Source organism: Leptodactylus fuscus, chromosome 5, assembly GCF_031893055.1.
Source record: "Leptodactylus fuscus isolate aLepFus1 chromosome 5, aLepFus1.hap2, whole genome shotgun sequence".
NCBI classification, from domain to species: domain Eukaryota; kingdom Metazoa; phylum Chordata; class Amphibia; order Anura; family Leptodactylidae; genus Leptodactylus; species Leptodactylus fuscus.
In genome coordinates, this window is record NC_134269.1 from 152,387,397 (window position 1) to 152,411,070 (window position 23,674).

Sequence of the window (23,674 nt, forward strand, 5' to 3'; positions counted from 1 at the left end):
AATACAGACCCGACATCCGCTGTAATAGAGAGAGGCGGATGCCGGGTCTGTATTCGCATTGTGAAGGCTAGACTGGTCTATGAGCATGCACACAGGGCCAGTGGCATCTCGCCGCTTGGCTTTGCATATGTGACCCCGCCCACCAATGACGCAACAAAGCCAGAAGACAGAAGATTTTACAACAACGAAAACTGGTGAGTATGCGACGTGGGAATACCCCTTTAAGCCCATCTTACAGAAAAACATCCACAGTGGAAATGCTGAGATTTTAAAAATCACAGCATGCCAATTATACCTATGGAAATGCTGGTGTTTTTTTTTCAGGTATAATACAAGCAGAAAATCCACAAAGAAAATCTCTGTGGACTTTTTGTGAAAAGTACTGCAGAAAAATATGTGATGCATTTCTACTGCGGTCTTTTCCATGGCACTTTTTGGCTGTGGCTTGCTATGTGGGGCCTTAGGGTGCCTTCACACAGAGTTATGCTCCGTGCATTTTGTCCATTTTACACGTGTAAAAATACACGTGTAAATGTAGTAAGCCATTGAGTTCAATTACTTACGCCCGTATTTTTGCACGCGTATTGTTGCAGATGCAAAAATATGCGTGTTAAAAAAAAGCCATTGAAGTCAATGGCTTACTACATTTTATACGTGCAAGATGGACAAAATGCACGGAGCGTAACTCTGTGTGAAGGCAAATCAAATGAAAATTTATCATTAAAACAATTTGAAACTGAACACAGACATGTTTCTTTTTTTCTGTTCTTTTCAAAACAAAAAAAATTCAGTTTTTTTTTTTCTGAAACTGAAGTTAAGGGCAACAGGATACAATAGGACAGGCATGCTGTTTTAAAGGTACTTTTTTTCAAATCTTGGGAAAACCATTATTTTTCTACAGAAAGTAAAAGCATGGAGTGAATGGGGCTTTACTGAGCTTCTATACCAAACCCAGGGCTGCTTAACCATAGGGCCAACAATGCACTTGCACCAGACCCTAAGGTAGCGGGGGTCTCCTTTGTTTAGTGGGACAGTCCTACATTTGCTGTCCTGCTGTGCAGGGCAGTGGGTCTGAGCTACCTCAACTCATCGGCATCCTCTGGGCACCAATAAGTTGAAGCCAGTGATGAATTAGGGAACCCTCTGCTCCCTGCTTTATCATCCAGCCACTTTCTTTGCTCCCTGTGTTCTATGAGCATCACGCCTGTTGCTTCTAGAAGACTCTGGGATCAGAGAGAGCAGTGAACGGGGGAACGGAGAAAGGTGAGTATTAAGGGTGTATATATATATATATATATATATATATATATATATATAGTGGCGGACACAAAACTGTGGAGGCAACCTGGGGTGGGGACATGATACTGTGGGAACAACCTGAGGGGGGCATGTCTTTGTGGGGGGTCACGATACTGTGTACATGAGAGAGCACATGATACTAGAGGGAGAATGACACTATGGGAACAACCTGGGGGATGGGAGGACATGATAATGTGGGGACAACCTGAGTGGGACATGTCAGTGTAGGGGAACATGATACTGTGAGGGCAAACTGAGGAGGGCAACTTGGGGGGGGGGGGGTGACATGGTGGGGGCAACTAGAAGGGTGGGAGACATGAATTTGTGGGTGCAACCGGGACAGAGACATTATAAGGAGCACATTGTATGAGGCCACTAGGGAGCCAATATACTGTGTGAGAGCCATTAAGTACTGTTATACTATGTGGGGGCCATTGAAGGAGCATTATAGTTTGTGTTGGTTAAGTATTTCTAGGTGATGGTGATGGGGGGGCCCCACTTCTGAAATCTTTGCACAGGGCCCACCAATAGGTTAAAATGACCATGAAGTAAACGGTCCTATGGATCATTTCCTGTTGATAAATCTCCATACACCAGTTTAATCTCTCTTGAATAAGAACAACCCAAATAATATCAATTATTAACCACTTCCGGACCGCCCATAGACTATATACGTCCGGAAGGTGGTTGCCTAGTTCTGCCAGGACGTACCTGTACGTCCAGCAGAACTTGCTCTACTGCGCCTCCCCCATCGTACTGAGCTTTGAGGTCCCGCTGTCAATAGACAGTGGAGACCTCAGAGCTTCACCCAGGGACCACTCTGTGTGGTCTCCAGGTACGTGATCCCTGTGACACACCGTCACAGAGATCACAACGACAGTCGGCACATCAGCAGATTGCTCCGCTGTGTCTCCACCCCCCTCCTGTACTTTGCTATGAGGTCCTGCTGTCTATTGACAGTGGAAACCTCATAGCTTTGCCCAGAGACCAGGTTCTGTGGTTTCTAGGCATACGATCGCTGTGACAGCCTGTCACAGCGATCAGATCGTATGGTGCATGAGCAGAATATGCTCCTCTGAACCTCCCCCCTCCTTCCCTCCACCCCCCTTCCCTCCACCCCCCTTACACACAGCTCCGAAGTCTCCACTGAACAGCGGAGACTTCAGAGCTTAACCGGAGACCAGCCTGTGTGGGTGTGTGATAGCTGTGACAGCCAATCACAGCGATCACAAGGAAGTTTGTCACAGAGACAAACTTCAATGGCTGAACGCTGATCTCCCTCTCCTTTAGCTTATCAGAGAGGGAGATCAGCACTTCTGCCTCCACCCCCAGCAATGCTCCATGGTCAGCTTTCAGAAGACAGCTATGATCACAGAGTTTTGCCCAGAGACCACCCTGAAAGGGCATAGTGGTCTCTGGGGCATGTGAGCACTGTGACAGCCTGCCACACTGCTCACATAAAGTAATAAAAGTATATAAAGTGGCTACCAATCTCCCTCTCCTCAGATCCTGACAGAGAGGGAGATTGGTAAATAAAAATCACTACACATACATACACTCCCCCCACCCTTTAGTGCCCCCCACTCTATTCTATCTATCTATCTATCTATGATTTTTTATCTATCTCTCTATTTTTATACATAAATTCATATTTTTTGTGACCCATAAATAAAGATTATTATTACACTTTGAGGCTAAAGCCCCACGGGCCCTATACGCAGCACTGAAGCGCTGCAGGAAGAATCGCTGCGTGAACGCATTGTGGTTCTTCCCGCAGCGATTTGAAGAGAAAGTTCACAGAGTTTTCCTCTGCGGACTTTCTCTTCCCATTATATCTACGGGAAAGCAGCCGGCGTTTCCTTACATATAATTGACATGCTGCGATTTCCAAAACCGCAACAGATTTGCAAATCGCGGCGTGTCCGCGCTGCGATCTTTTCCGCAAAGTGGGCATGGGATTCGCATGAATCCCATCCACTTTGCCAGCACTGTACTACGCCGCCAACACTGTGCAACGCCCTGGCCTCAGGGTGCAGAAACACAGCGGTTTGCACACCATTCATTGCAGGCTCTTCTGTAGGCCCAAATAATGGATAAAATACTCAAATGTGGTATTAATACAAACAGCAGAAATAAGAAAATATATTTTAGAACCTATATATTTATTGCATTTTTTTTTTTTTTTTTTTTTTTTTTTTTTTTTTTAGGCTAATGTGTATAAATGTAGGAAAAAGCATTTTTTTTACACATTTTTTTACCCTTTTCCCTCAATTTTTTTTCTAAAAGATTAAATTTATCACTTATTTTGTTATAAAACGTGAAAGCCCATTATGTTTCGAGAAAAAGGAGACCAAATACATATAGGTTGGCAAAGTAATAGAAAAACAATTTGCAGTTAAACTGGAACATGGCTAAAACCTGAAAATGTGCCTGGTCTGGAAGGGGGGTAAAGGATCTGGTATGGAAGTGGTTAAAGGGATTTTCCCACAAAAGATATCTATGGTATGTCAACAGGAAATGTTCCCGCACCCATCTCTAAAATGAGCCCCCTTGTCCCTGCACCCTACTACTCACCTGGCCATAAAATTGCTTAGAAGACTTTCAGCTATGGTCATGTTGTACGTAAACAGCATATCTCTGAGCTACCCTGTTTCTATTCTATTAACATTATGGAAACAGCTGGACAGTCTTATTAATATGCCATAAATGTCTTCAGATTAATTATTTAATGCATGCAGAAATCTTTTAATACATGCAGAAATGAAGGTTACATTCTGTGTCATTCAATGAACATTACATATTAATGACAGACAATAACCCTTTCATCTACTTTCATCTAATCATTTTTTAATGACAGTCCTTAAAGCATTCAATAGACTTCCAAATGTCATAGCAATAGATCAGAACTCCCTGATACCCTGATGACAGTTTGGGGAGCAGCAATCTGTTCCAATATGAGGATAGCCATTTGCCAACACTATATAGATGCCACAATTAAAATTAAAGAAGACCATTCAAGTTCTCAGGAAAATGTGGTTTTATATACAGCTAGAAAGACGATCAGTCGAGTAGTTTCAGCACTGAAATCTCCCCACTATCAGAAAGGCGTATCTCTTAGCTCAGCGTCATCACTGGGTTGTGAGGAATGCCCCCCAGTGCAGTACTCTAAAAGAGCTTTGTACTGCCAGGAAGGGTGGTTCTTACCACCCAGTGTTGACACTAACGGTGAGGAACATCCCCCAGTCCATTGATGAGTATTATCATGGGGAGAGGGGGTGTTCTTTGCAACCCAGTGAATGCCCTTGTGACTTTGGGGAGATTTTGGTGCTGAAACTAACGGCACTGATATCTCCAGCACCGGGGCACACACCGGGAAAGCATACAGTGTGCTGAATTCAGTGCACTGTTGGGTCTCTAGGGGTAGATAAAACTGCATTTTCATGAGGACATGAAAGGTCCTCTTTAAAGAGATAACAGCCATGATCATTGCAGGTGCCAGTCATGGCTGTTAGCATACCCCTGTGTATCATTATAACATACATGTATGCCATAGGCCGTTAAGGATCTAATTAAAAAAAACCTCAATAAATTTCCCATAGAATTTTATAAAACTACAACTGTCTGTGCAAACTAAAGCCCAGACATTTACTAAGACTATACTGTAGCAAAAGACTATGCAGTACCAATCACAAATATGTTCAAAAAATGTTTTTTTATTTAAAAAGACAGAGTTTATATATATTTTTTTCTATATCATATATTTCAGAGCTGTAGAAAATCTATTTAGAAAGCTTGAGGTTTCATATATATCAAGCAACACCTTTACGAGCTTCTTCCAGTATAATTGATTATTTGCACAGAACCATGTATCTGTGAAGTTCAGAATACCCCAGGGAAATAATGTAAAATAGATTAGGAGATTAAATGTGAGAAAATTGGTTTTTACTAGCCACATTATTAATCTCTTTCTAAAATGAGTTTTTCATCAAAGTTTGCCATTGAGCACCTCAGCTACAGTGTCTTGATCAATAAAGGAATTAATTCAAGAAAAAATAAATCAAAAGGGAATTTGTAAAAACCTCCAGTATTTTTTCTGCAATATACACAGTTTTAAAACGTCATTTCTAAAGTACAATAAGACAAGAGAGGTGATTAATTTTATGTCATAAATGTAAAATGTCTTTTAAAAAACAGCTTGGACAGTTTGCATCTCCCCCGGGATATCTTATAAATGCCTTATGCTCGCTATAAATAAAATGTTACTACAGTGGATTTCCCGATTTACAACAAAAATACAGCCACTACCTTGAACATTATGAAAATGATTCTTTAAGATGTTGTAGACATAAATATTTTAATCTGGTTTAAGTATTATAGTATATTTTTAAAACCATTGTTCCCTCTCCCATATTATTATAAATTATTAATATATTGGTTTATTGAGACTTTATGTATCTTGGATTTCATTGCTATAAAATTATCCTTGTAACATTACGTTTTGAAAGCCGTTTTCATAATTTCAATAAAGTATTTCTTAAAACTCTTTATTTATTGATGCCTACATCACAACCACATGAGATGCATGCCAAAAACAAAATAGGGTTTCTCAACCTTCTAAAACCAAGTACCCCCTAGTCATGGATATTCCAACTGAATACCCTAATGGAAAATATTAGTTAGAAATGGGATGAATGGAAGAAGCTGCAGTACCAGGTGCTTGTTCAGATAAGGCACTGGTGCCCGAAATACATAAACAATGAGGAGGACACCATACTCATAATAGGCCGCCAACATTATAGTCTAGGAGAGCTCTTTTAAATATTATATCAATGAAGGTACATGGTATTGTTCATGATTACAATGTACCTATGTTGACTACTCTTTGTGGTAAGCACAGCACACATTAAGAAACACTCATTTAGGGTATTTTCCCAAAATTAGGGGCCCAATAGGCCCAATATACAGGACAATAAAGATTAGTGAAAGCCAAAAATTTGGAGAATCTGAATCACAATCATGTGAGGTCTACAAAATATAGAGCTTGGCAAATCACCATCAGTTGGGTAAATAAATATGGATGAATAAAGTTTGCCCATTCGTCACAAATTTCTGTATTGCTGAAACATCTTATTCTACTTCTACTGGATTCCTATACAAATCCGTGACTGAGCCTCTGTTTACTGTCACCCAGCTAGAAGTCTTGTGGTCCATTATGTTACAATATTAATTGGTTCTAGAATGACCACTGCAAGTTGAAACCATTGTAAAATGGCATAACTCTATGGAAAATTTGTAATTGGTCCTTAATAGAGATGAGCGAGTAGTACTCGATTGAGTAGGTATTCGATCGAATACTACGGTATTCGAAATACTCGTACTCGATCGAGTACCACTCGCTATTCGAATGTAAAAGTTCGATGCAGAACCAGCATTGATTGGCCGAATGTTATACAGTCAGCCAATCAATGCTGGTTCTTCTCCTACCTTTAGAAGTCTTCTCTGTGCAGCTTCCCCACGGCGTCTTCTGGCTCTTCATTCACTCTGCCAGGCATCCGGCCTGGGCAGAGCCGACTGTAAGAAAAAAGAAATTAAACAAAGAAATACTGATTTTTCACCATCTTGCTTGTCACATGTACCCCAAAACAGTATCAATAAAACGCACAGATTGTCTCCCAAAAACTCTTCACTGCCAAATCCGTTTTGGTCGTATCATCTTAGTTCTATTTTTCTGAACCAGAAAATGCAGGAGATACTGTCCTATCTCCCTACTAAACATAGATCTCAAAATTTGGGCAAAAATTATGGCCCTTCACCTGAGACCCTTTATCCCGAGACTGATTCATGAGGACCAAGATTTTGTTATAACCCCACATTATGCAGTAAAGACTTCTGGGAAAGTCGGGCATGATGTTCAGGGTGCTTCCCATAGAGGGCAGCATAACAGAGGCACTGTCTCCCGGTTTACATCTTGGGAGACAGATTTGCATATTCCTCCCATGTTCCCTTGCAGTGGAGCAACTATGGCTGTTTAACTCTCCACACACCTGAAAAGGTGGTCTCTCCCTAAGCATAGATGTTATCGCCATAGCTGTTTGAAAAGCAGAGCATTTCACATTTTGAAAATTGTGAGTTTTTTTTTTTAATCAAATGTCCATTTTTTTTTTATAAATAAATACAAAAACATTGCTTAGTGTTTACCACTCACATGAAATACAATACATCACAGAAAAAAAAAATCTCAAAATCACTTGTCTAAGTTAGTGTCAGAAAGTTATTGCCATATAAAATGACTTGTAAGTTTTGAAAAATGAGAAAATGAGGCCTGATCCTTAAGACACTTTTGCGCTGTGTCCTTAAGGGGTTAAAGTATAATAGTTCTGTTTTACTACAACATTCCTTTTTGCTCGATTTTGTAAGCTATATATGGGATGAGACCATTTGTGAATCTACATGTATACTTCCCTACCAGACTATTTTAGCTAAAGGTATTTTCCAGCCCCAGATCATGTTTTCATGCTGATGGTTATTAGAATATGTTCTGTCAGGGTCCAATACCAAGATTCTGCACAGATCAACTGTTACAGCAGCTTCTGGGTGCATGAAGCTACTGGACAGGTAATCAAATTTTACTTGAATAGGAACAAAGTTGTATCTTCTACCTGTCCACAAGCAGTTTCTGGTACCTTAAAGGCTGCTACAACAGGTGATCTGTGCAGACCCCAATGCATCACCTACTGATGACTTATCCTGTATAAAAAAATTACTTGGGACTGGGAAGCCCCTTTAACTTCTTCAGTTGTTTGGCGCTCATATGCAGGTACAGAGTCCAAAAGAGTCAGAATAGAGAAATGCAGCAGAACTGATCCTACAACCACTAGCGGTGAAACCATAACCAAAGTGCAACACACTCAGTATGAGCCAAAACTAAACTCAGGACATTTTCACCAGAGCTTCTAGTAGTGGAAATGGATTTGGTAGAATCCCAGACCAGAGTTGACAACAAAAAGGAATGTGTTACAAATTGATAACCGTGAGCAGTAGTCAGAGAGCAGAATCACAAGCAACTCACCAGACACGGAGTAAATGACAGAGCAGAGTCAGCAGAGAAGATAGCAGCGAAGTACAGTAGCAAGTGATTGAAGGAGAGGTGGAGGTATGTATCCAGAGTCAAAATGCCAGAGAGGGTAAATTCAGTAATCCAAAGAGTAGTCCAGGTACACAATCTGATGGTCAGAGCCAGAGAAACACAAACAGCAATCAGGAACAGGAAGAAACAGGGATGGGAGTCAAAACCAGGGTGAAACCAATAGCCGGCATGAAAGAGAGAAATGCAGGGGATTATAAAGACTCAGACCAGCACATAAATTATAGGACATCTTCTTAAAGGGATATTCCCATGTCGAAGACTCACCAGTCTTCGTTGCTGTAAATTCTTCCGTCTTCCGGCTTTGTTGCGTCATTGGTGGGCGGGGTTACATATGCAAAGCCAAGCGGCGAGATGCCGCTGGCCCTGCGTGCATGCTCATAGAACAGTCTAGCCTTCACAATGCGAATACAGACCCGGCATCCACCTCTCTCTATTACAGCGGATACCGGGTCTGTATTGGCATTGTGAAGGCTAAACTGATCTCACCATCTATGAGCGTGCATGCAGGGCCAGCGGCATCTCGCTGCTTGGCTTTGCATATGTGAATACAGACCCGGCATCCGCTGTAATAGAGAGGCGGATGCCGGGGAGTGTAGACGCCGGCACAGATGCCTGCAACATCGCTATGCTCCTGCCCTGCATGAAGCCAGCAGCGGCAGAAGTGATGCTGTCATTCCGCTCCTCCGCCCCCCGTCCCCCTCCGGAATAGCAGCATTGCTCCTGCTGCTGCTGGCTTCATGCAGGGCAGGAGCATAGCGATGCTGCAGGCATCTGTGCTGGCGTCTAACCGTCCCCGGCATCCACCTGTCTATTACAGTGGATGCCGGGTCTGTATTGGCGGCCCCTTCCCCCCAAAGGGTAAACTACCCCCCCACACACCCCTCCAGGCTCGCTCCCGTGCACTTAGCCCCTCCTCCCTCCCCCCTCAGAGCAGCAGATACATCACTTGACTTATGACCAGATAAGTCAAGGGATATGTAAAAAAAAAAAAAAAAATGAATAAAGTAAGATAGTGGACAAACAAAGCAGTTTTGCTGAAGCAATGTATTTAGGAAAAGTCTTGCATTCACATTAACAAGCAGTATAGATAGGATCCTTGTGATGGGACAACCCCTTTAAAGGGAATTCATCTCTGTGGACCCGACAGACTTAAAGGGGCCACAGCAGACGCCACAACCCTAAAAAAGTATTGGTGTATGCAGGGGTGAGCCTGCTCCTTTCGCCGCCCGAGACTAACTGCAGAAAGCGCCCCCGCCGGAGGAGGGGGCGGGTCGGGGCCGTGGACGGGCGGGTCGGAGGCGTGGCCGAGTGAAGGGGGCGGGGCTTAGCCCCGTTCGCCGGCAGAGAGTAGGCCCGGAGGCTGCCTGCTCTCTGCCTGAGCGTGAGGGGAGGCTGCTGGAGCAGCACTGCTCCAGTGGCCTCCCCAAACCACCGCTCGGTGATAAGCCAGTCCAGGACAGCTTATCCTGGACTGGCTTAGGTTAGCAAAAATGCCGCCCTCCCTGAGGCCCTGGCATAGTGCCGCCTGAAGCGCTCGCTTCAGGTCGCCTCATGGGAGGTGCGGCACTGGGTGTATGTTAGTGAAAGTCAGATGAAATTATTCCAGCTTTATGGTTAATCGGTTGAGTCATTTTGATTTCAAGAAAATAATTTACTATAGTATAAATAGTTATAAGACATAGGTGGTTTGCGTTATAAATGCTTAACTGAAATACTGAATTTTTACAGTTGTAAATCAACTTGTATTATGGTACTATGCATGGATTGTAGGGTATTACTGTATCCCATAATGACCCTTGGGGTCACTCAAGTACATTGCAAAACTGTCAGCAAGAATTTAGGCCACTGCATACAGCAGCTGGATTTTTGCCCACAGCAAAACAAGCAAAGGATGTTGTCTCTAAATCTGTATTTGCTTACAAGCTGCAGGTAATCCACAGGGAATCTGAATTCCTTGTGGCTTCTAGACTGCGTAGATCACTCCTGCATATAAAGGGAACAATTTTGGTTGTATCTGTTCAGTAGAAAATTGCTGTAAGGGTCAGTTCACATTAGCATAGGTATTCTGTCCAGTTAGAGTCCGCATGGAGACCCCCCGGAGAGAATACAATCGCAATTGCAAGCGCTGTGCTGTAGAAACACATGGACCCCATAGACTACAATGGGGTCCATGTACTTTCCACACACAAATCATTTATGTTGGCAGTGCGCAGTAAACACACAGAGCCCATTATAGCCTATGGGATTTGTGTGCTTTTACAGCACAGCACTTGCAATTGCGATTGCATTCTGTCTGGGAAGGGGGGGGGGGGGGGTCCTCATGCGGACTTCCCCGGATGGAATCCAAACACTAATGTGGACCATGAGTCAGGCTAATCCTCTGTTGAGGAGGAGCTGCTTTTTTGTTGAAGATTTTGCTGCTGTGTAAATGCCGCTGAAAAAGCATGTTTTTTTTTTTATTATTAATAAGCTAGATACAGTCAAAACAATAAGATAGAAATGGCAACTTTATCAGAAATAAAGGATCCTTTAAATTACACAATATACTTCTTATACAAATCATCCTATTGGTTAGATAATGAACAGTGATGAGCAAATAGTGAAATATTCGAGATTCGATATTCGTTTAGAGTAGAGCCTCAATATTCGACTGCTCGATCGAATATCGAATCCCATTATAGTCTATGGGAAAAAATGCTTGTTTCAGGGGAATCCACTATTCGACTAAAGGGGAGTCACCAAGTCCATGAGTAGCAGAAGGAGAGTGTTTAGGAGGAGCGCTGTGCAGTTAAAGCGCACGGACCCCATTATAGTCTATGGGGTCCATGCGCTTTAACTGCACAGCGCTTGCAGTTGCGCTGTTAAAAAGTAGGCTCCCTCATAACCGCAAGCTGCCAGCTCTCCCGACTAGCAAAGACGAGCCTGCGGCAAATCAATGTTTGTTCTGCAGCAGGCTCGTCCTTGCTAGTCAGGAGAGCTGGCAGCTTGCTGTTACGAGGGAGCTGACTTTTTCTCATAGGAATGCATTGACCAGCGTTGATTGGCCAGTGTACAGCAGTCGGACCACAATGGAGACTGCTATGGTCCGATCTTAGACTCCGCCTCCTTACAGACGAGCCTCCGGCAGAACAGCGTTGATTGGCCGAATGCTATACACTGGCCAATCAACGCTGGTCAATTCAATCCTATGCGAAAAAAATAAGCTCCCTCGCAACAGCAAGCTGCCAGCTCTCCTGACTAGCAAGGACGAGCCTGCTTCAGAACAAACATTGATTTGCCGAATGCTGTATACTGTATAGCATTCGGCAAATCAATGCTGGTTTTGAATCAAATATTTATTGTGAATAGCTAGTAGTATTCGATAGAGTATGAATATTTCAAATGCCGTAGTATTCGATCGAGCTAGTAGTATTCGATAGAGTATGAATATTTCAAATGCCGTAGTATTCGATCGAATACCTACTCGATCAAATACTACTCGCTTATCTCTAATAATGAATTCATAAAATCTGTGAAAGCTGTTGGCTTTCATAGTAAATATTGTCCAAAGGAAGCCAATTACCCTATTTTTTCATGGAGGTCTAGATGACCTTTGCCCTCTATCCACAACTATAAGAAAGCATGTTTTGCCGTGTGAACACCAGATATTGCAATTATATGTAGCACAGAAAAAGATTTTCTTCGCAATACTCCTGGCTATCATCTCTGGCCACAAAGAGCTGTGGTATCAAGCTTCAGAAAATAAATGAACTAAAATTGAAATATATATAGTGCTTTTTATAACATTTCGCTACAAAATCTATCAAATATCTGTGGATAAAAGTGTTGAAACCTTTTCAGTGCCTGTAATAAAAGCGTTATGATAAGCTTTGTTTCATGTACTGGGAACCATAATTATAAAGATAATTTTCTACATACAGTATCTCATAGAAATCAGTATCTGCAAATGTCACAGGGGTCTATACAAGTATTCATTAATCCACCAAGCTATATATAGTATTACTCTGAATGTTACAGAATAATGTATAGAATATATTTTAAAGAAATTAATTTCCTAAATGAAAATAAATAGCCATAATTAAAATAGCATTGTATATGTGCCTCTTCTCCATAAAAGGCATCCATTGTACATTAAAATATGTCCGATTGGGTATGGAACCAGGATAAATAGTGGTAAACTGGGTTAGATTAAGGATAAGATTTCACTCAATTAGCTGAGATGAAGTGGTGAACTTTAAACAAATCTCATTATTTTATTTTATCATGTAAACCAATATAAATATCTTACATGCTATTACAGCCAGCAATGCTTTGTTTTATTATTCCATTTGTTCTCAAAAACTTAATGGGATGCTTGTCATCAGATGGATCATGTGGGCTCACTTGTGACCTTCAGGTTCTTTCCAAAAGCCTCATAAAAACTTCCTGTGTGATGAAATTTCATGGACTGTACCACACAATATTTCAACAAGGAGAACACCAACTCACTGCTGCTGATGACTGGACAGGCTCCTGACACACAGTAATAATGAAGAGGACAGTACAGTCTCCGTAATATAGATGGGCTAACCTCTCAAGATTACTTTGTTTCTGGATTTGGGTGGCTTGGGTCTCAGATTTGCTTCAGGTCAAACAAGTTCAGTATGAACCACAACTTAAACTGGTTTAAAACAGTTTTAATGTATAATACTCTAATTTCTAGCTTTATAAGGAAAACACAGCCAAAGTTATGTCAAAGGGAAAGTGACATGTATGGCTATGGAAAAACGGATTTGAAGCAGTGGATATAAACCATAAGTTTAATCACTTCTGGACAGCCCATAGACTATATATGTCCGGACAGTGGTTGCCTTGTTCTGACAGGACGTACCGGTATGTCCAAGCAGAACTCAGCAGCTGCACAAATTCGGGAGCCGGCTGTAACGACTACCAATGCAGAAACTTTCTATGGTCTGGGACTTGTCAGGAACCCAACTATGATTTTCTTATTGTAGCTGGGTTATCAGGCTGGGACACTACATGTATCAGAAGATATCCCGGCTGCAATAAGGACAGACTGTCACCACTAAGAAAGTTAGAGAAAATCTTTAAAACTCTGCAGAATTTTTAATTACTCACATTTGCAAAAATGTTTAACTTTTAATCATCTAAAAATTAAAAAATTATTATGTAGATGGGAATACCCCTTTAATGCAAGTAATTAGGCAGACCCAATCATGGATGAAAGGTTCCAGAAAGGGGGCTGAGGTTGAAGGTCCTTAAAAAGGGTGGTCCGGATACCCAGGTGTCATATACTTTGAAGATGTTTTATTAATATTCTATTTTAGTGTGATATTGGGTGCTAAAGGTCCAGTTGTGAGTGGTCTGGTTATATTGCCTCCTTGCCTACCATAAAGTGTCAGATATACAGATGTGAGGTTGCTTCCTTCCTGTGTAGCCTAGTGTGATGGGTGGCTGTGGAGGTCTAGTCCCCCTTTATGGTCACATTCAGGGTTACACATACTTGTGTAGGGAATAGGGTGTGCAGATAGCTAAACAGAATGAAGAAGGGAGAGAATACTGTAGTGTTAGTCCTGTCATAAGAATTCTTAGAGAAAAACGACAATATACTTTGGTCAGATCAGCTTCTAGACTCCATGTAATCTGAGATATCCCTGAGAGCCAAAGTATATTTGAACTGTCAAAGACTAAAATATCCGTCATGTCATCTGAAGTACACAAGAAGAGGAAGAGAGAGTGAGGCTCCATTATTTTCATTTGAGGTGCACTGCTAGAGAGAGAACACCTGACATTTTTCTAAGGCACCCTGAAAGATTGAGCCTCCTTGGTTTTGGTTTTGAGATATTTGCCATTGGCCACCGGAGGTTTTCCTTTAGGCCGAGGCTAAGCTATTCAGAACTAGCCTACTACAACAGTGAACAAAGCCAAATGAGAGAAGCTTACTTGCTGAATAACTAAATTATTCTGTGTGTGTAGATAACTCCCAAGCAAAAGCTTCAGGTCGCTGCCCCCACTTACCATACTATATCATGGAGAACAATACAAAATAGTTAACCTTGTAATGACTGAAGAATTGTTCCTATGAGGACTTTGTTCACTAGAACTCCTTTCAGACTGCTAAAATCTTTTCTGGCCAATGATGGGTAAAGTGTTAAATTGTTTATGTTGTACTTTTACTGCAATACTGAGCATTAGCAATATGCATAGTAAGAATTGGATCCTCTATGGGAGGAAAGACAAACTATGATAAACTCTTTTAGGCTAAGGCCTCACATACAGTGCCTTGGAAACGTATTCATAACTAGAGATGAGTGCGTAGTATTCGATCGAATACTACGGTATTCTAAATACTCGGACTCGATCGAATACTACTCGCTATTCGAATGGAAAAATTTGATGCAGAACCAGCGTTGATTGGCCGAATGCTATACAGTCGGCCAATCAACGCTGGTTCTTCTCATTCCCTTTAGAAGTCTTCTCCGTGCAGCGTCCCCGCGGCATCTTCCTGCTCTGAATTCACTCTGCCAGGCATCGGGCCTAGGCAGAGCCGACTGCGCATGCCTGCGCTACAAGAAAATGGCCACTTTGACTGTAAGCGGCCATTTTCTTGTAGTGCGGGCACGCGCAGTCGGCTCTGCCCAGGCCCGATGCCTGGCAGAGTGAATTCAGAGCCGGAAGACGCCACGGGGACGCTGCACGGAGAAGACTTCTCGGAGGATCCAGTCCGACCCTCACTCGTGGACTTGGTAAGTTCAATTTGATCGAATGTTGCCTACCCCTGAAACGAGCATTTTTCCCCCATAGAGTATAATAGGATTCGATATTCGATTCGAGTAGTCGAATATTGAGGGACTAGTCAAAACGAATATCGAACATTTTACTGTTCGCTCATCTCTATTCATAACCCTATAACTTTTTCACATTTTCTCAACTTACAACCACAAACTTAAATGGATTGTAGGTGATCGACCAACACAAAGTAGTAGATAATTGTGAAGTGGAATGAAAATGATACATGGTTTTCAACATTTTAATCAAATAAAAATATAAAAAGTGTGATGTGCCAAAGTATTCAGCCCCCTATATCAATACTTTGTAGAGCCACCTTTCACTGCAATTACAGCTGCAAGTCTTTTGGGATATGTCTCGATCGGCTTTGCGCATCTAGAGACTGAGATTTTTGCCCATTCTTCTTTACAAAATAGCTCAAGCTCAGCCAGAATGGATGGAGAGCGTCTGTGAACAGCAATTTTCTTGTCTTACCACAGATGCTCAATAGGATTTATATCTGGACTTAGAGTCATTATAACACATGAATAGAGATGAGCGAATAGTGAAATATTCGATATTCGTTATTCGATTCAAATAGTCCCTCAATATTCAACTATTCGATCGAATATCGAATCCCATTATAGTCTATGGGGAAAATATGTTTGTTTAAGGGGAAACCATAATTCGACTAGGGATAGTCACCAACTCCACTATGACACCTCAGGAAATGATGCCAACACCTCTGGAATGCAACTGGGACAACAGGGGAAGTATGCCTGGGGGCATCTAACACACCAAAGTCCCAGTATTACCCCACTATCCCCACTAGTATTACCCAGCCTACCAGCTAGACACTTTCCAAACTCAATAGAACCTCTATGAAAGTGGAAAAATACTTGGAAAACCTTCTTTCCTCTACATTAGTATGGACAGAAACACAAATTTTAAGCTAAAGAAACATTAGCATGCACCCCTTTAAATCACTTTGCCCATGACAACCCCAGATGACATAGGCAATGGGAAATCCAACAGCAACCACCCTTAACTGTCATTGTGTATGTATTTGTGATGTGGTGAGACCTCCAAAATTTACTTTTTTTCCCTTTGATGCATGTTAAGCCTTGTACCAGCAAAGTTTTTGGCCCTTTAAGTGAGTTGAGCCTTGCACCAGCAGAGTATTAGGCCCTTGACGTGAGTTGAGCCTAGTACCAGCAGAGTTTTTGGCTTTGTGAGTTGAGCCTTGCACCAGCAGATTATTAGGCCATTGACGTGAGTTGAGCCTTGTACCAGTAGAGTGTTAGGCCCTTTAAATGAATCAAGACTTGTAGGAGCAGCGTGTTAGGCTCTTGGAATGAATTGAGAATTGTAGGAGCAGAGTGTTAGGCCCCTACGGGATGAATTGAGCCTTTTAGGAGCATAATATTAGGCCCTTGAGGTAAGCCTTAATGGGGTGGTTTTAAATGTGGTTTTTAACGGTGATGGTGGTGGAGAAAGAGGATGAACTTGTGAGCTGGAACAGAAACCTGGAACTGTGTCTCGACAGCATCACTGAGGATGGGACATGCTGGTTGAGGATCCACAAACACTAAATCGCCAGGAGAGGCAGACTCTTGGTTAGGAACACGACTGAGGTAGTGGCTGACTGGCTGGTGCAAATGTCGCTGGAAGCATTACCCACTAGCCATTGTATCACCTGGTCCTGGTGCTCAGGCCTCGTCAGCGTTGTACTCTGCACCCTGCTTAACATTACCATCGAGCCAGGGATTGTGGATGAGCACAGTGCTGGCTGCCCCTCACCAGTAGTTGGATCCGCAGTAGCTTGACAGCAGCCTGGGCCCCCAGCTGGATTTCCACGCTCTCGTCCTCATCCTTGCACCATTGCGCTATGCTTACGCATTTCGAGATGTATACAAGACTAGAGTTTTGCAAGTATACACAGACGGTATATAGTTAGTGCGCAGAGCAAATGAGGTATATACTCTGTGGGAAGTATACACTCATATAGGATTAAAGGTGGTAGGGAATTTGAGCCCTAAAAAGGGCTTTTGTGAAATTTTTTTGCAGGATGAGTGTATATACTGGAGGTGTATATACACTCCTCGAGCAGTTTAGCTCTTAAAAGAGCTGTTGGTTTGATATTTCCTGCCTAACAGAAGCTAATTGCTAGCTAACCCTGAGCAGACGTCTCTCCCTCTCTAAATCCAAGCTGCATCTAACACGAATCTGACAGACACTATTCTTATAAAGTGGAGGTCACCTGATTTAGCCAGCCAATGACTTTTTCCTATTTTTTTTTTCACAGTGATTGGTGCAAAAAAGGGCCAGGGAGGGTGGGAGGTGAATCAAATTTTACTGCGTTTACCGCGTGGTATTCGATTTCATTCAAATATCTTGAATACCTTAGTATTTTATCGAATATTATTCTCTCATCTCTACACATGAATATTCTTTGATCTAAAACATTACATGGTATCTCTGGTTGTATATTTAGGGTCATTGTCTTGCATACCATGGAGAGATTGGCCATGTATATCTCTGCAGAGTGCAGCCCGGCTACTCTAGTTCTATACCTTCAGATTCATTGGGTGAGGTTCGCCCAGCCACTTTGCTTGGGCTGCACAGGTCCTTACCAAAGCTGCCATTATACTCTAGGGTCTCTTCAATATCAGAATATAATATGCTGAGGCCCAGGAGAAATGACAAACATAATGAACTGTGTGCCTCACCTTTCCTGGGTGCCTATGCGGGTCTTTTGGCCTCTTCTGGTCTTAGGTACGTCATACATGACACTACTAGGCTGGCTTTGACGTCATTCATAACTTCACTATGACATGAAGACGCTGGAAGATGGGTGCTGGAGCCAGGTTTGGTGAGTAACACTGTTTATCATCTTTAATTATCTCCCAGGGGCTTCCAGTCATTATAAACTGCGGTTTGAAAAGACCACAGAGTATGGGTAGCAGACCCCCCTAAATTTTGGTTTTGGAGGGGCCACTATGGCACTTTTTACTATAGCTCTTCACTGTCAAATGGGTGTTTCTGACAGTCTAGCCAGCTTGTGAGGAACGTTCCCCCCTGACAGAACTGTCTGTAGCTCTCTACTCTCAGAGGGGGCATTCTTTAACACCCAGCCATGACGCTGAGGGCACTGTTGGCTTTCTAATATCGTGTGTACCTGAGGACATGAAAGGTCCTCTTTAAACTAAGTGGAGGGGCCATAATAGGCCAGTTTAGTGTGTGCTATGGCCACTATGGACATTATAGGACATTATACTGTGTACAGGGGCTTCTGTGAGACATTATACTGTGTGCACTATGGGATATAATTCTTAAAGTGGATTAAGATTAAGAAAAAAAAAACTGAATTCACTTGTCCCCAGCATTCCAGTGTCTGACACCGCAGCGCACTCCATCGCACACCGTGTCTCACTCCCCCTGCACCCCATGTGACTGCTGAGGTCAATTAGATGTTCCTTGGAGAGGGACTAGTTATGTCACCAGTCCCTCTCCAGAGACCACTGAGGCTGCTGATTGGCCTCAGTGGTTCCATAGGGTGCATAGGTTCCGAGTCCATAATCACATGATGGACAAACAGATGCAGAATTCATTCCATGGCAGATATCTGATTACTGTGCTATGACTATAACAAGCTATGTGTTCATCATGTGACCATGGACTGATTTTTATCACCTGGAAATAAGCAGAATGAATGACAGCAAGCAGAGATCTCGAAAACCGTAAGGAATTGATACAGAAAGTATATTGGAAAATTGTACATAATACAAACAATAACATTTGTCTTTCAATATTTGTCTGTAACCTGACAACGCTTTTAACTAAGTTTAAGCTACTTTAAAGAGGACCTTTCACCACTTTTGGGCACATGCAGTGTTATATACTGCCAGAAAGCCGACAGTGCGCTGAATTCAGCGCACTGTCGGCTTTCCCGATCTGTGCCCGGTGTACAGAGCTTACGGTGCCTTTACCGTAGTGCTCTATGGTCAGAAGGGCGTTTCTGACCATTAGCCAGAGACGTCCTTCTGCCTCGCGGCGCCAATCGCGCTGTGCTGTGGAGCGGGGAGGAACGGGGAGGAATTTTTGTCTGCAATATGTGGATGAGATTAGCCAGAATCTCATCCACTTTACATTTTTTTCCACGATATTTCTGCAACAGTAAAAACGCTGAGACAGCCTAACACGTCATCGTGTGTATCACAGGCTTGATTATTTTTTTTTTTAATTAGATATACTCATACCACTTGTATAATCTATATAGTTTAAAGCTAGATATTTAAAACGTGTGTTGGAATCTGATAACAGGACTAGATTAAAAGCAAATCCTCTAATGGCTTGAGTATGGTGCCCTCTAGTGGTTCTAAAATATACTTTTCTTTTAAATTGTGAGGAATTTCTTTTTTGCGGAGATGAAGTTTAATAATTAATGAAGAATGTATAAGATGGAATATTTACAAAATATATAAACAGCTTTGTAAATGATTAACCTGTTTATAAATTTTTACAATAATATTTATTACTAATTTCCAGATGCCAGGATGTGGTTCAAATTTTAGGAAAACCCGATCACCTATGCAACATAGGATACACTATGTTTCACCCGTGTAATTGGGTAACTGTAAACAGGTGTGCAATTGCATCTAATTGACTTGAAAGTAATTGAAGAATTATTATTGTTGTTTGAACGATAACAGAGATTAAAGGGGTTGCCCAGTTTCAACAAATAAATGTTATTGTTTAGAAAATAAAACATTATACAATTTTCCAATATACTTTCTGGATCAATGCCTCAAAGTTTTCTATATCTCTGCATACTGTCATCCATTGTTTACTTCCAGTGGATTGAAATCTGTCCAAGATCATATGATGGACAGTCCATGGTCATGATGGACACACAGGTACACAGCTCATTACAGTCACAGCACAGTAAACAGACAAGTGTCTGGTAACAACTGTACATTGTGTGTCTGTTTTGTGTTCTTCTATGTCCATCACATAGACCATAAACTGAGACTTATCCATTGGAATTAAACAATGAATGAATAACTCCTATTTGCTAAATCTAGACAACTAATTCTGGCTGAGACACTATGCGTTGTTGTGTTTTTTGAGTCAAAGCCAAAGGAATGGGAACTATATAGGAAGCTTTTATATTTCTACCTTCTGCTCAATCCACTCCTGGCTTTGGCAACAAAAAAACCCATAATCTGCAATAATAAAACTGTGTTTCCGCCACGTGGGGCCCCAGCCTTAATGTATCATCATGGGACAGACCCTTTAAAGCAGCAAATTACATGTAATGTAGATAAATATAATACTATGCACATTGGTTGAGAAAAAAAAAAAAAAAGATGTATTTAATAAACTGTTGCTACTACTGAGACTCTTGAGAGTATTGGTGAACAGCCAATTTTCACTGTTGTGTGAATGTAGACTGACATATGGCGTACAATGACAAATGGGGCTTACAGGGAGTGAGGCATCAACCAGTCCACCCAAGGTTGCAAAAGTTCTACAGATTTCTCTTTTAAACCTTGAAAGGGGGATCAACAGCTTAGCTTCTATAATCTACTTAGTGATCTGGTTTCTCCATCAAATTCCTCAGTCTGGTGAGGAGAGGTTCACAAGTATGAGTTTTGGAACATTTTTAGGCATTCCCACCAAATCTGAAAAACAGACAGTTGATCACATCTCTAATAAATATCAGGGATGTTTGGATGGATTTTAGCCACCATGTTATGGGACCTTCTGGCTTCAACCATCCTTTTACATAGTTTTGGACAGGATTAAATTTCTGTATTCCACTTAGTAATGTTATGTTCAAAAAGACGCAATTGATGCACCTGTCAAACCATATTTTTGGGCACTGGTCTATATAAGTTGTACATAGCTAAAGTGGAGCAGATGGTTAAGAGATCAGCCAAAGTAGGATAATTATGGGATGAGGGAGATTACAGTATAGAAGATTAATATAATTTAATCGGAATAACTTTAGTTTATATGTTTGGGGAAAAAGACAGTGTAGGATTTCTGGTATTAATCCATCTTGCTTCCTTTTAAGTACTGGAGTAGCAGTGGTTGAAGTCGATAAGATAAGATAATTAGAGATGAGCGAGTGGTACTCGATCGAGTAGGTGTTCGATCGAATACTACTGTATTCGAAATACTCGTACTCGATCAAGTACTACTAGCTGTTCGAAGTTAAGATTCGATGCAGAACCAGCATTGATTGGCAGAATGCTATACATTGCCAATCAACGCTGGTTCTTCTCTTACCTTTAGAAGTCTTCTCCCTGCGCAGCGTCCCCGCGTCCTCTTCCGGCTCTGAATTCACTCTGCCAGGCATCGGGCCTGGGCAGAGCAGACTGCGCATGTCCGCTTGTAGTGCGGGCATGTGCAGTCGGCTTTGCCCAGGCCCGATGCCTAGCAGAGTGAATTCAAGGCCGGAAGAGGACGCAGGGACGCTGCGCAGGGAGAAGAATCCAGCCCGACCCTCAGCCCGACCCTCACTCATGGACTTGGTAAGTAGAATTTGATCGAATGTTGCGTACCCCTGAAACGAGCATTTCCCCCCATAGACTATAATGGGGTTCGAAACCCGTTCGAACAGTCGAACAGTGAGCGGCTGTTCGAATCGGATTTCGAACCCCGAACATTTTAGTGTTCGCTCATCTCTAAAGATAATCTTTTAATAGTCCAACCATGGGGAAATTCAGTGTGTTACAGCTGCATGGATAGAGAGACATACGAGTGTGTCACTCTGTATTCTAAGACACTTAGAGCATGTCAATACAACATATCAGACATGGTGATCGCAGGTTGGTGGCAGAGTGGCTGCTTCTTAAAATAACTTTTTGCAAACTATATAATAAATAACCAAGTCTATGCCAGTTATAAAAATTATCTGGAGATTTTATGCTATTTTCTATATTTTTATAATAATAAAAAAAAAACCTCTATATTATCTATTTTATAATGTTTGTCATGTACCACATATAGTGCAGAATGCCGGTCCTACTCTATCTAATGCAGTACTTCATGTACCATATACGCTAACGTTATGACGATCTTGATACACTTATCTTGAAAATTCATCTTGCCATTGCCAATAATGATTACATATCTTACTAGCATAACAAGTGATATGGCAGATTGATGTGCTAACTTTCCATTTCCCATGTCTTTCATTAGGAAATATATGTATTTATTCATACAAGGACTGAATCCAAATATCTGGATAAAATGAGATGTTTTCGAAAACGCTCAGCACTACCAGTCCTTGGGGTTCTAATCTTTTGCCTGATGTTCATGAACTTGTACATTGAGGACGAATATGTTGTGGTAAGTAATGTAGCTCATATTTTTCTAACTGCTGTAATTGGGGTGACCCTACTTGTATATTTTGGTTATCATTTTAGGTAAAATATAATGAATACCTTTGCAGTCAATTTCAGTCCAATTAATCTTAGATAAAAAGACAAATTAATTTTGCAAATCGTATTAAGCTATTTCCGTTTAACGCTATGGCCCATGTAGTAATACAGTAAAAGCATGTTTGTTTTTTCCATAGAGAATAAAAACCTCATGGTTCTGCAACTAATATTAACCCCTTCCCGCCGATGGCATTTTTTGATTTTTGTTTTTCGTTTTTGACTCCCCTCCTTCTAAACCCCATAACTTTTTTATTTCTCCGCTCCCAGAGTCATATGAGGTCTTAATTTTTGCGGGACAATTTTTTCTTCATGATGCCACCATTAATTATTCTATATAATGTACTGGGAAGCAGGAAAAAAATTCAGAATGGGGTGGATTTGAAGAAAAAATGCATTTCTGCGACTTTCTTACGGGCTTTGGTTTTACGGCGTTCACTGTGCAGCCAAAATAACATGTCCCCTATATTCTGTGTTTCGGTACGGTTCCAGGGATACCAAATTTATATGGTTTTATTTACATTTTGACCCCTAAAAAAAATTCCAAAACAGTGTTAAAATTTTTTTTTTCTAAAAGTCGCCATATTCCGACGGCCGTAACTTTTTTATACGTGCGTGTACGGGGATGTATAGGGCGTCTTTTTTTGCGGGGCCGGGTGTACTTTTTAGTTCTACCATTTTCGGGAAATGTTATTGCTTTGATCACTTTTTATTCAAATTTTTATCAGAATTAAAACAGTGAAAAAACGGCGGTTTGGCACTTTTGACTATTTTTCCTGCTACGGCGTTTACCGAACAGGAAAAATATTTGTATAGATTTATAGAGCGGGCGATTTCGGACGCGGGGATACCTAACATGTATATGTTTCACAGTTTTTAACTACTTTTATATTTGTTCTAGGGAAAGGGGGGTGATTTGAACTTTTAATACTTTTTATATTTTTTTATATTTTTTTTTACTTTTTTTTAATTTTTTTTTTTTGCATTTATTAGACCCCCTAGGGGTGTTGAA

General features: G+C 41.5%; 1 protein-coding gene across 1 annotated transcript in view; it reads left to right on the forward strand.

Moving 5' to 3' along the window:
• MGAT4C (MGAT4 family member C) overlaps nucleotides 1–23,674 on the forward strand; it is a 104,161-nt gene that overhangs the window by 75,365 nt on the left and 5,122 nt on the right. Inside the window, exon 2 of the mRNA XM_075274532.1 lies at nucleotides 22,424–22,573. Coding sequence (XP_075130633.1) covers nucleotides 22,424–22,573 — 150 coding nt within the window. The remainder of the gene's footprint in view (nucleotides 1–22,423; nucleotides 22,574–23,674) is intronic.